At 48.9% G+C, this 12,789-nt stretch overlaps 1 protein-coding gene across 1 annotated transcript in view; it reads left to right on the top strand.

The window, feature by feature from the left end:
* The first annotated feature begins 4,946 nt into the window (after positions 1-4,946).
* The window catches only part of ube2e2 (ubiquitin-conjugating enzyme E2E 2), a 30,642-nt gene continuing 22,799 nt past the window's right edge, over positions 4,947-12,789 (top strand). The window contains exons 1-3 of the mRNA XM_080005425.1: positions 4,947-5,241; positions 6,802-6,985; positions 9,226-9,276. Of these exons, the coding sequence (XP_079861551.1) occupies positions 6,810-6,985; positions 9,226-9,276 (227 nt within the window). The 5' untranslated portion in view covers positions 4,947-5,241; positions 6,802-6,809. The remainder of the gene's footprint in view (positions 5,242-6,801; positions 6,986-9,225; positions 9,277-12,789) is intronic.

Below are 12,789 nucleotides of genomic sequence, written 5' to 3'. Positions count from 1 at the left end.
CAGTGAGGCGCTGCAGCAGAGTGGTACGTTTCTCAGTGGTAAGGTATTCGGAGGTTGTCGGCTGGAACTGATGGGAACTGACCTCCTAATGAGGCCCGGGTTAACAAAAAACCGCTGCCCCACGCTTCAAGAGGCGTCTGCCGCACCCGCAACCTAATATTTTCTTGTCCCCTCTAAGGGACAATTATGGGATGCGCTTTGATCTTTGATGAACGACCTTGTGACTTCGGCGTCAGCAATGGGAACCGGAGTCCTTTAAATAACGGAGAGAAAAAAGCTTTTTTTTTTTTTTTTTAAACCGAAGACACTTCCAGAGTTATTTTGACCGATCTTGAATGTTTTTTTTGTTTGTTTTTGGGGTTTTTTTTGGAAAGCTGAGATGTAAAACTAAACTTTTTTTTTTTTCCCCATTATATTGGATAAAAAGTACGACACACATTCCACTGTCATCTTGTTGAATGGATCAGCTGAATTTAATTTCTCCCTTGCAGTGAGGCCATTGTCAATTTTGATGGCTGGATGATGGATGGATGATGGACAGATGATGGATGGAAGATGGATGGATGATGGACAGATGATGGATGGAAGATGGATGGATGATGGAGAGATGATGGATGGATGATAGGTGGATGATAGGTGGATGATGGACAGTTGACGGATGGATGATAGGTGGATGATGGATGGATGATGGACAGATGATGGATGGATGATAGGTGGATGATAGGTGGATGATGGATAGTTGACGGATGGATGATAGGTGGATGATGGATGGATGATGGACAGATGATGGATGGATGATGCATGGACGCTTGTCCTGTCTCCGCGTGTCATGTGTTTAATTTCCAGCGTCCTACTTTCACTCCGCAAACCTTTAACCCTAAAAACAAACCGCCTGTCACCCTGTGTGAACGGAAACTTTGCCCAAACATCTCGGTTGCAGGCAAACATGGAACGAATAAATTCGCTCCTTTCAGATAATTGTTATTACGCCCCAACCATTTGGTTTAAACCTTCATTCAAACAATTTATTGCAGATGAATGCTCGCTCGCCATCGCTCTTCATCCCTCCCTCCCTCTCTCTCTCTCTCCCCCTCCCACCCTCTCCCCCTCTCTGTTTCTCTCTCGCTCTCTCTCTCTCCGAGGAGGTAAACTGTACAAAGGAGGACGTCTGGGCTCCAAAGGGAGCCGTCCTTATAGTGAACAGCTGTCTCAAACCTGGTGAAGACATCAACACATCCCTGCCTACCTAGTTATCTCTGAAGAGGGATGTCTGTGCTCTCTACTGACCTGTGATTTTCCTGTGGTTTGCCTCAATTTTGGTTGTTTTTTGGTTCCCTCGTAAGCAAGTTTCTGTGACATGACTTACTGCAAATAAAGGAACCTTAAAAGTCAGAAGTCCCCCCCCCCCCCCCCCCACTCCCTCTCTCTCCAACCCCCACCCTCTCTCTCCCTCCCTCTCTCTCTCTCTCTGTCTCTCTCTCCCTCGCCAACATCTGGGTCAAATCTGCAGAATCCAACGTCACCCTCCTCCAACACATTGAACAAAAAAAAAGGTCCCCGGACTTGAGCCCCAGCCATCCCATCCAGGCGCTGGACGGAGGACTTTTTGGGGTCCGACGGCAGAGGAAAACGTGACCGCCCCCCCCCGGCCGGGCACGCTGTCCGGTCTGGTTTGCGGAGGGAGAGAACCGGGCGAAGACACGACACCGACACGAAACAGGGAACCCCCCTCAACCCCACCCTGAGTTTTAAGGATGGCTTTTGTGGGTTAAACTCTGCCCAGGATGCATTTCCATGACAAAGGACCCCCCTTTAGTGCGGAACAGACGTGACCCTGGGGCCCGCCGGGGCGAGACTGAGGAAGTGTGCTCGCTGAAGCCGTCCCCATTCACGTGCTGGGACTATAGGTCGCTGTCTGTCACAGCGGCCCCCACACACCCCCCCCCCAAAAAAAAAAACCCTCCCGGCCCCGGGGCCCCTTTATCATGCTGATTTAATGACTGTGGAGGGCAATCCAAGTGGGCCGTGGAGCACTCGGGAAGGGCTGGACTGATACTGGCTTTGACTGTGGGTATCGTACTCCGGCAACTTGCAGCAGGGCGCGCGCACACGCATGCGCGTGTGCCCACACACACACACACACACGCACACACACATACACACACAGGAAACACACACTTCACAGCAATTAAGAGCAACCCATGCTGCTTTGAAGCCGTACACCAAGAGGAGGGGGGGATCCTGGGGTATGTTTGTAATGGAGTTATTTTGGGGGCAGTAAAAAGAAATTTGAATAAAAAAAACCACAACAAATATACTTGTTGACACACTCTGTAGGACCCCGGGGGACAAAGCACAGTTGTGCGTTTTGGCGAAAGCCGGCGTTAAAGCTCGGTCGCTGCGAGAGACGATAAATATGACATGAGAGCGGGGCCACGGCGGAGGGCTTCCCCCACGCCAGCGAGCGTGGACGGTCAGATCCGCGGGGCTGGGGCGGGGCTGGGGGGTCCTTCCAGCGACACTTTGGGTTTTTCTCCCCTCTGCGCTTTTACTTTGAATGTCTTTTCTCTGCGCATTCGGCGGGATTTGTCCTGGAGGTTAAGTGTGTTACCAATAACGGGGGCAAAGTTAAGTATCTGACTGGAGTGGAAATGGGGTGGAGCTCCAGCTGCATGACCTCTGACTTTCATCAATCCCCAAGACTATCTATCTATCAACCAATCTGTCTGTCTGTCTATTTATCTATCTATTCGTCCGTCCGCCCATATATCATATTAAGCAGTACAACATAGTGTCTCACTTTGGAACAGAAGCTCACAATATGTATCTCTGAAGGAAAATAAGTGAGTCCAAGCCCACAAATCACTCTGTAAACAGCAGCAGCAGCGGCGGCAGCAGCGCTGCCCACTGCAGTGACACAGCGGGGCCTCTGTAGTGTTATTTACTAGGGAACAACCAGGCCACCCACTGGGAGCTAAAGAGGAAAAGCGTCACACATCAGTCCCCACAGCCAGGAAAGTTGCAGGCGTTGGGTGTGTTATTTTAACACATGCCTGGCTAATTGTTACATTAGGACCCTAATATATGCTTGCACTCTCGGTGGTGCAAAAATTCACTTCTAATTATCCAAAATATGATTATTGACATTGTTTAATGTTCCTATTACATATTAACTGTAATATGGTCCCTATCTTAGACAAACTAGTTCAAAATGTAAGACTTTTTAATGGCACAGTTTAATAGAATGCCAATGATTCGGTCCTGTGTTCCACAAACTGCGGGGGTAAGGTCAAACACCGGGGAAAGACAGGCGGTCGCAGAGCCCTGAAGCCCCACCCCCCCCCCCCCGGTGGGCTCGCTGTTTATTTCAAGTTTATTAATATTACACCTGCCCCGTGTCCAAATTGCACCAAATTCGACACTGCACGTCCTTGGATCCCCAGCAACACGCCCGCCGAGTGTGAAGTAGATCGGATGTTGTCGAGATTATTGAGACAGACAGACAGACAGAGTCCTCCCTTTATAGTGAGATATCGCGGGGCTACAGCACGATTCAACATCTTTAATTATAGTGATTCTGTGGGATCCGAGCGACCCACATTACATATTCGTCATTGCCGTGACGACAATATTGACTAAATTTAAAGTGACAGTCCGTAAAATCATTCTGCTGATTACACTGCGAGCCCTGATTAACGGCGGGGTCACATCGCCTGCGTACGGGCTGCGATGCATTTCCTGTGGAGCTCGGAGCGGGTTTCAACTTCATGCAAACGAGCCGCGCTGAGCGGCGGCCAATAGGAGGGGAGACACGCTCCTCAGCGGCGCTGGCGATGGAAGATGGACGCCCGGACACACGAATCGGGCCATTTTTGTTCATGAAAAGACTTCCCTTAAACGATCGACGAGATAAGGAACGCGTCATTTTACGTTTTTCCAATAAGGACAATTCTTAGTTCTGAGGGACAGACGGGAGGGTTATTTACGTTGTTTTTACGAAGGCATTTTTAATAATAAAAACGTACACCAGGTACCACCCATGGATGTAATGTCTATTAAACATGGAACACAAAGCCCACACGGTTTTTGTGCCGACACGCCCACAAGCGCCAGGGGCACAGAAGCCCCCCAACGTGCCCGGCGGCGCAGTGACCCCGAGCCCAACATTGGAAACCGGAAGTGTTTTTTTCTTGTTTATACGTCCATACTGACTTTCACTTTCCTTTTCTCCAACGCTTCAGGGATTTTCTTTTTTTTTTTTTATAATCACAATTTTTGTTTTTTTTTTCCCATCCGAGGGTCCGCGTAGACCGCTCACTGACCACGCCTTTGTTTTCGGTCAGGACAACAAACTGCCGCCCGATCCAAACTCACTGCGGCGGCCGCGGGGTCCCCCCCAGGAAAGGCGGACCCCGCCGCCGCCGACGCAGAAACAGCAAACGGAGAAGGACGCACGTGAGTAAGTGCGAGTCACCTCCTTTCAACCAAAACAATCTCACGGATTACCACTTTAATAGGCGGGGCCAGCCTCGTCGGAGGCGGGCGTCCCGTTCGGCGCGACCTTGTGACGTCAAAAAGACACCGCGGACCGAACCCCGTCCGCTTTTGGTTTTGCTTTTGTTGTTTTGTTTTGTTTTTTTTCGCTCGTTCTTCCTTTTCGCCCCTTTTAAACGCCGACACCGGGACCGCGCGGGCCCGCTCCGCTCCACCTCACCCCCCCCCCCCCCCCCGCGACGCAGCCAGCCAGCGCACGTGCACGAGCAGCGGCAGTGCGGGAGCGCGCGTGGAGGCGGTCCGGCGCCGCCGCTCCACTGCGCGTTTCTCTCGTTTCTCTCTCGTTTCTCTCCCCTTTCTCTCCCGTTCCTCTCGTTCCTCCCGTTCCTCTCGTTCCTCCCGTTCCTCTCGTTCCTCCCGTTCCTCTCCCCTTCCGCCACTGTGATCGCGCTCGCGCAGCCGCCTTTCCGGCTTTTTAGACCGCGAAGGGACACGAGACGCGAAGGGAAGCGGCGGCGCGAGCGGCGGCGGCGGCGGCGGCACGAGCACGAGCACGAGCACGGCCGCGCGGGGGGGGGGGGGACACGGACACACGCACGCCTCTCTCTCTCTCTCTCTCTCTCTCTCTCTCTCTCTCTCTCTCTCTCTCTCTCTCTCTCTCTCTCTCTCTCTCTCTCTCTCGCTCGCTCTCCCACACCTGGATCTATCCGCCACTCGGATCGACGCGTCGGAGCGGCCACACGCCAGGTAAACGTCACTATCGCGACGGCGGAAAGTCGGCGAAATGTCCCGTGGAAGCGGCGTGTTTTTTTCCCACTGAGAGGGAGAGGAGGAGGAGGAGGAGGTGGTGAAGGAGGAGGAGGTGGTGGTGGTGGTGTTGTGGGTGGAGGAGGGAGGGCAGGGGAGGGGAGGGTGGTGCTTCCCTTTGTGCAGACGGGTCCGAGCGCTCCGTGCACGCTCCTCGAGCAACCGTCGGACCAGAGCCGCTCGTCGCCCCCCACCCCCCGGTCCACGTCGGCCTCGGATGCGGAATACTGTTGTTGTTGTTGTTATGATTATTATTATTATTATTATTATTATTATTATTATTATTATTGTCATTGAAACGGCGTGTGAACCGACGAGGCCTCCAACACCACCACCACCACCACCAGGTCCCACGCCTCCACCCACTGCGTGGACTCCCTCCCTCCATCTGGGTCTCCCCCACCTAGCATCGCGATTCCGTTGTTTGTTGTTGTTGTTTGCTCGTGTTTTTATTCATTTATTTGTTTGTGTGTTTGTTTATTTATTTATTTCTAACGGGGACGTTGTTGCCGCAGCCCCCCCGTCCGACGGGGTGGCGTGGGGGGGGGGGGTCTTTTGTCAACACGTCATGTCCCCACCGCGGTCATTAGTGGAGTGGAGTCCGTGTTTTTTTTAAAAACAACAACAACAAAAAACAAACAAAAAAACAACCCACACGAACCGGACCCCGACCCCCACCCACCCTCCCTCCCCCCCCACCCACCCTCCCTCCCCCCCCGCCGCGGTGCACGGATCAAAGGAGGATGAAAGGAGGAGATGCGTCTTGATGTTTGGTGTCCCCCACCACCACCACCTCCTCCTCCACCACCTCCTCCTCCCCACCAAAGAATGAGATCTGTCCCGAGTTTTTTACTGCTTCTTCTATCTGGACTGTTTGTCATATTCGTTTCGGTTCAGTCTCTGTGTTATGTTATTATAGTGTCTGTTATTATTGTAATAATAATAATTATTATTATTATTATTACGCTGCCTTTTGCCTTAATGTATTTCCACCCGTGACAGGCGAACTCCTTCTCACTTCCCAGGGGCACAGTTTGCCTTTCAGCAGGGTCGTTCCATGGATTATTTCATTAATCACTCACTCAGGTGCTATCGGTTGTAACCCTGTGTACGTAGAGCATCCGTACAAAATAACCTTGAATATATTGTGTGTATATATATGCCCTCTGGACGGCAATAAATCATTGAATCTGTCCATCTTCAATCAAGTCATCTATACACCTCGGCGCTAATTTGTCTCCTCCTCATCTCCAGCCCGTCATCGAGGGAAATGGCTTGTTACATTCTACTCTGCTGAGCCGATCGCACATTATTTATTCCCGTTCATACCAGCTGTCACTTTGAACGGTGGCCATTAGAAGTCACTGCCTTTTCACCCCCCTCCAATAATATAATAAAAGACTAAACTTTCAGGCGTCTGAAACGAGGGACATCCGCCTCCCCCGCTCACTCCCTTACTTTTTTTTTTTTCCCTTTCCCTCTCTCCCCTCTCGCCCTCAGGGCCCAAGATGTCCAGCGACGTGCAGAGACCGGACGACAGCCCCAGCACCAGCGGGGGCAGCTCCGACATCGAACAAAGGGAGTCGGTGCCGCCCGAGCAGGAGCGGGAACAGACTCAGCCCAAGAAGAAGGAGACCAAGATCTCGAGTAAAACGGCGGCCAAACTCTCCACCAGTGCCAAGAGGTAAAGATCGTGCGCGCGTGTTGTGTTATTTCGGGCCTCGCCCCGCTGTCGCGACCGGTCGGTGTGTAGTTATATAAAGAGGCGGCGTGGGGAGGGAGCCCACGGAGCCGGGCCTGGATCCGCAGCCGGACGGTGGGGTGGCATCGCCGCCGGCACTCCAGAGAACCTGGCGACATGTGGGACAACACCATTGAGACGATACGATTGGACTTTAAGATACGATGCGATTGGACTTTGTTTATACCCGGAGGGGAAATTCGGGCGTTATTGCAGCAAAACCAGTGCAGCTGAGAAAGAGATATAAATTCAAATGAGATGAGAAATAAAACACATGTACAGTACACCTGTATCTACACAAGTTGACATGAGTTAGCTCTACACAAAATACAGGATTCTTACCAGGTCCTTGAGGCGCTTGAATTTCGCCCTCAGAAATGTAAGTACTGGAATACCTTTGAAATAGCCCCTTTAATGCTTGAGAAGTCCTTGGGGGAAAAAACGCCATCATTGAAAGCCTGTGATATTCCTCCTGGTTTTGTTATTGTAATCGTAACGTTCTAACATTTTCCAGAATCGCTTTTGCGACATAGATTACAACATGGCTGGAACTACACACTTATGACAATGAGATTAAGTGTGTGTGAGTGTGTGTGATACGATTATATTATATTTTAATAAAGATCACATTGAAAATGTTTTATATTTGTTTTGTGTGAAATCCTTGAAAGTGATGAAATCAAAAAGCACTCGAAAGGCCTTGAATTAATTTGTACTCGTGCATGTCGTTCAAAATGTAAGACTTTCTAAGACATTTTAATGGCACGGTTTAACAAAATGTCAATTATTCAGCCCTGTGTTCCACAATGGAAGATGAAACTGCCGGTTAAAGTCATACACCGGGGAAAAGACAGTCCTTGTGACTCAGTCACAGAGCCCTAAAGCCCCCCCCTCCTGCTGGCTTGCTGTTCGTTGTTTATTGAAGGTTTATTAATATTAAAAGTGTCCCTCCTGTGTGTAAATTGCACCAAATTCGACACTGCACGTCCTTGCACGTCCAGCAATACACCTGCCGCGTGTGAAGCCGTTCGGATGAATGGTTGTGGAGATAATCGAGGGACATACAGACAGAGAGACAGACAGATCCCTTCCTTTATAGTGAGATTATAGTTGGATTAGATAACGCCAGAATGAACCATGCGTATGTGCACATCTATCTACACAAGTTCACATGAGGTAGTTCTATGATAACTAGTGACTATTGAGCCCAGTATGACCAAGTGGCCGTTAATCTACAGTCCGGACTCGTTACAATATTGCTGCATTACTAAAAGAAGTGACTTACCGTTATAGAGTAATGTCATTCAGTAATACCAGCTGTCAAAGGCGTCTGAATCCCCCGCCACTCCACTCCACAACTCAGACAAATACACCCTATCTGCATCCATCAACCAGGTTTCCAGCACTACTTACCCCCACCGTATTTAGCACTCACTCGGTTTTTTGGGGGGGGGGTGACAGAATTATGCAACCGACCGGGCGAGTGTGCCGCCGGCCGAGGCCACGGCGTCGTCCTTTTGTGACGGGGGCCGATGCTGTGCTCCACTTAAAACCTCTCTCTCTCTCTCTCTCTCTCTGCGGAAGATTGGTTGGAATTACCGTGTTTGTGTTGTGAAATTTAAATATGACATTTCTGTGCTAAAGTGTGGGGCTGTGATGCTTTGGAATAGCAGTGGGATGATTGACTCATTTGGCCTTTAGAGTGTAAATGATCATCTTTTTGCATCTCGTGGGATATAAATTGCCGGCGTGCAATCATTTTTATTTATTTCTTCCCTCCTAGCTTGATCTTTTTATTCACCGTTATTAACTTATCACAATTAGAGCAGTGATAAGGTCACAATGGGAAAGATGCGAGACTTACAAACTCAAAGATGAGGACTAATTTAGCCTTCCTGGTAATAATGTGTCTATAAAAACTTTTGTCATGGGTTGCAAATGAAAAGCTGCATCTGGACGGAACCATTTGGTAGCTCGCACGGTGGTATTGTGTAAATATGAGTCATTGCTCAGCTCCCATGTCGCCACATGGTCGGGAACAAGCTTAGATTTGGTATTTGAAAATAAAAGCTTTACAACGCTTCACATCCTCCTAGGACTCTTCCCCATTGCGCTTAAGAGGTTCCCCTTTGTCTGGAATTAAATCATCAACTTTTTTGTCTGTTTTTTTTTTCCTTTTCCAGGATTCAGAAAGAGCTCGCAGAAATAACACTCGACCCGCCTCCAAACTGCAGGTAGGGAGATGTCATCTTTCTCAACCAAAGCCTTTTGTGTGGATGAATGACTGTTGAATGAAGGAATGCATCTTTTTCTCCGAGGCTTCCCATTTTAAATAATGAAGGGCTGCGGCGTAATGCCGCGCTCGTGTGTGTGCCCGTGTGTGTGTGCGTGTGTGTGTCGCCACGCTGTCATAATGTTATTCGGTTTGTTTTGTTTGAGATGGTAATCTGTGGCGGATTAGAGCGACTGCGGCCCGTGCTGGTGGCGTCGCTCCCTGCCGAAAGAGACGAAAACAGAGCTGTTTGATAGCAGCCCAACGGACCGCATGCTGCATGGAACGGGCGTCGTTCTGGATGACCGTTTTCCCGGCCGGGGATGTGTTGAGGAGCGGGTTGTCAGGTGTCGGTGACGGCGGGGGGGATATGCATCAGTGTGACTTGAAAACCAGTTTTGTATCCCCACCCCACCTCGTGCCGGGGATTTACCACGGACAATGGTTATTGCCGCCGCGGTGGCTCTGGGCCGTTCAGGAAGAGATACGGTGACTGCCGGGCAACAAACCGCACGCGCATCAGTCACCCACCACGACGCGACAAAAGCCTTTACTCCTGGGATGCGGCCGCTGCAGCCGGCCCTTATTAACAGGCATAATAACGCCAAGTGACATTCGCATTTATTACCCAGACTAATTACCCCCCACCCCCACCCCCGATCTGCGCTCAGGGGCGAATTGAGAAAGAAAATGGAGGCCAGTACCACTGATGAGCGGATTTCAGGGGGGACGTGGAACCTGTGGAAGATTCTGGGATCTTTGGATGGTTTTTGACTTGGACTGGAATTGGCTTTGATTGTTTCATAGACACCTGTGATTAAGGGGAAACGGCTCTTCTGACAACGAGGTTTATTGCGAGGAATTAATCAGCCCCGCCAGGTCTGAAAAGCCCTAAAAGCCTCTATCGCTAACGATAAACATTTGGCTAGTCTTTCATTCCTGGTCATAACCTAGTTGTAATATTTCACTGGAGGCCAAGTGAGATATTGTTTTTCCTCGAGGACTCTAAATAATCTATTTCAGAAGTCTCCCTAAGAAGGGAAAAACTAGGTTGGCTCACTTAAAAGATTTAGCTGGGGGACACGACTAAGTCATTTGAAAGTAAAATAATCGCAAGCAGAAATTTCACACTCATCGTCTTAGAGGGGTGAACCAGTTGCCTGGGAAACAATTAAGCTTCCTCACCATAATCCTTCTTGTGTACCCCCCCCCCCCCCTCCCTTCTGTGGACCCTGGGGTTGACACCAGAATCTAATAATGTGGTTTTCTGTGCTTCACCATGCTACGTTACCACGACGGGGTCGGATGAATCAGAAAATCATATTTTCTTGTGCGAGCGAGTCCGGTACCATTTACATATTTTGCATGGATGAACGTGCACCGCTGCAGCTTGTGTTGTCATTTGTATGCCACACGCTTCTTGCCCCGGCCAGGTTAACCTGAAAGGTTAGTCATCTGGTTCCCTTCCACAAATGGAGTCACGGCCTGTTGGACCGCTCGGCTGGACGGACGGTGATTTGTGCGAAATGGGTTCATCCGCTCTGCACCTCGAGCCTTGAGCAGATGATGCATTTCCTCTTATTCTTTATTCTTCCTTCATTCTTTCACACACAGTGTGTGTGTGTGTGTGTGTGTGTGTGTGTGTGTGTGTGTGTGTGTGTGTGTGTGTGTGTGTGTGTGTGTGTGTGTGTGTGTGTGTGTGTGTGTGTGTGTGTGTGTGTGTGTGTGCGCACACGTATAGACGCCTCTTCTTTGTTGATCTATGCTTGTGTCCAGACCTAGAATGAGAGTTTCCTCATCTTATCATCGTGCAGAACAAACCTGCCCTCCCCCACAGCACTGCTGATTGAGTCATGCCACGTTCTGCTACAAGGTGAAGAATATGGCCCTGTGTGTGATTTATTTATTATTTGGGGTTTTTTCTGCATTGTTGCAGTGTTGGGCTTGTTGGTGAGTGTGGGACCGATTAGAGCACAGATTAGGTGGCTATATAGGCCAGTGGTTTGAGGGAAGCGCAGCTCGCTGCTAAGGATCACTGGTGGTTTCATGAGCCGTTGCGTGAGGTGACGAGTCCACATGCCGCTCCTAATGGCACCATCCATCCTCAATTAATCAAACTAAATGCAAGTCACTTTTGAAGACAGTCCCTCAGTTTTATGGGTTTTTTTAAATCCTTAATATATATCCTATCCTAAATGTTGCAGTTGCTTATTATTTTCTGTTTTGAGGATGTGAGACATTTTTAAAGGGGAGGTTATAAACAAATATCAAGGTGTATTCTTCCCGTTTTTTGCCTTTTAATTCTCCTTTTGAGAATGGTTTTCCATCACAGAATAAGATTTGTCTGTTTTGTGTTCTGTCACCAGTCAGAGAAGCCATTTGAGGGTATTTAAATTCCTTTTTCGGGCTTTATCTTGTTGCCAGTATTGTGACAGCTCCGCTTGTCACCTTGGCATTGTCATGCATCAAACAGATAGGAACATTTGGAAACCCGAGGAGATTTGACACAGCTATTATTCTCATTGTCATACATCTCAAGTCTTGAAGTAAAAGCATCTCCTTATTTTTTATTTAATTTATTTTTTTTATGAGCGAATGGAGGAAATTGCAAATTGAAGAGAACAAGTACTTTATTACGATAGAGAGATAAGTAATTTAAGGACAAATGCTGCAATGATAAAACCAGGCCAACAGCCCGGACTAAATGCACTTTCTGTGTGGGCAGCCACTCCATTTGAAAATTGCTAGGAATCAGGACAGCTCAATCAATATTTCTGCACAGTAAGAACCCTCGTCCAAAGCCAGAAAGACTAAAATATACTCTATGATGTTGTCCTCAGGTAAAATGCCAGAGAGACACTGAAACCACCAAATTTATGGGTAAACAAGACATTTTGTTTGCTCCATAGCCTAGAAATGATGCCTGTAGTTCTACTCCAAAGATTCTCCTGGGAACAGGTCTAGACATCATACGTGACGGGTTTCAGCTTCAGTTGAAAACACAACAAATATTAGCTGAAATTAAACGAACTGATCGATAAACCCCTCCTCGCGGAAAAACAGAAAGGACTCCAAAAATGAACAAGAGAAAACGTATAGACCTTGTACGGCCTGCGGTTTCCAGAATCCTCTCCCTCCAATCTCCCAAACCCTTTCCTCCGTTAATTGCTATGAATGCCCTCGCCTGTAAAGGGATTCCCTTAACCAAATAATAATTATGCCATTAAAGTGGACCTATTGTACTCCTTTTCAACAAGTTAAATTCTGTCTCCGAGGTCCCCAAAACAGGTCTTTGAAGAAGATGATGCATTCCAGCCATTATAACATGCCTCTATAACCCGGACTGTTCCTGACGCACTGTTTCAGTGTGTGTCGCTTTGCGCCACAACCCACTCCGGAACGGTCGGACATGACCAGGGTGGCGGCGCGCACAGGAGCACCGGTCTCGATGCTCTCATTTTCGGTGTTGTTTATG

This window comes from Zeus faber (assembly GCF_960531495.2).
Source record: "Zeus faber genome assembly, chromosome: 8".
Classification (NCBI taxonomy): Eukaryota; Metazoa; Chordata; class Actinopteri; order Zeiformes; family Zeidae; genus Zeus; species Zeus faber.
This window is presented reverse-complemented; position numbering and strand designations above follow the sequence as displayed.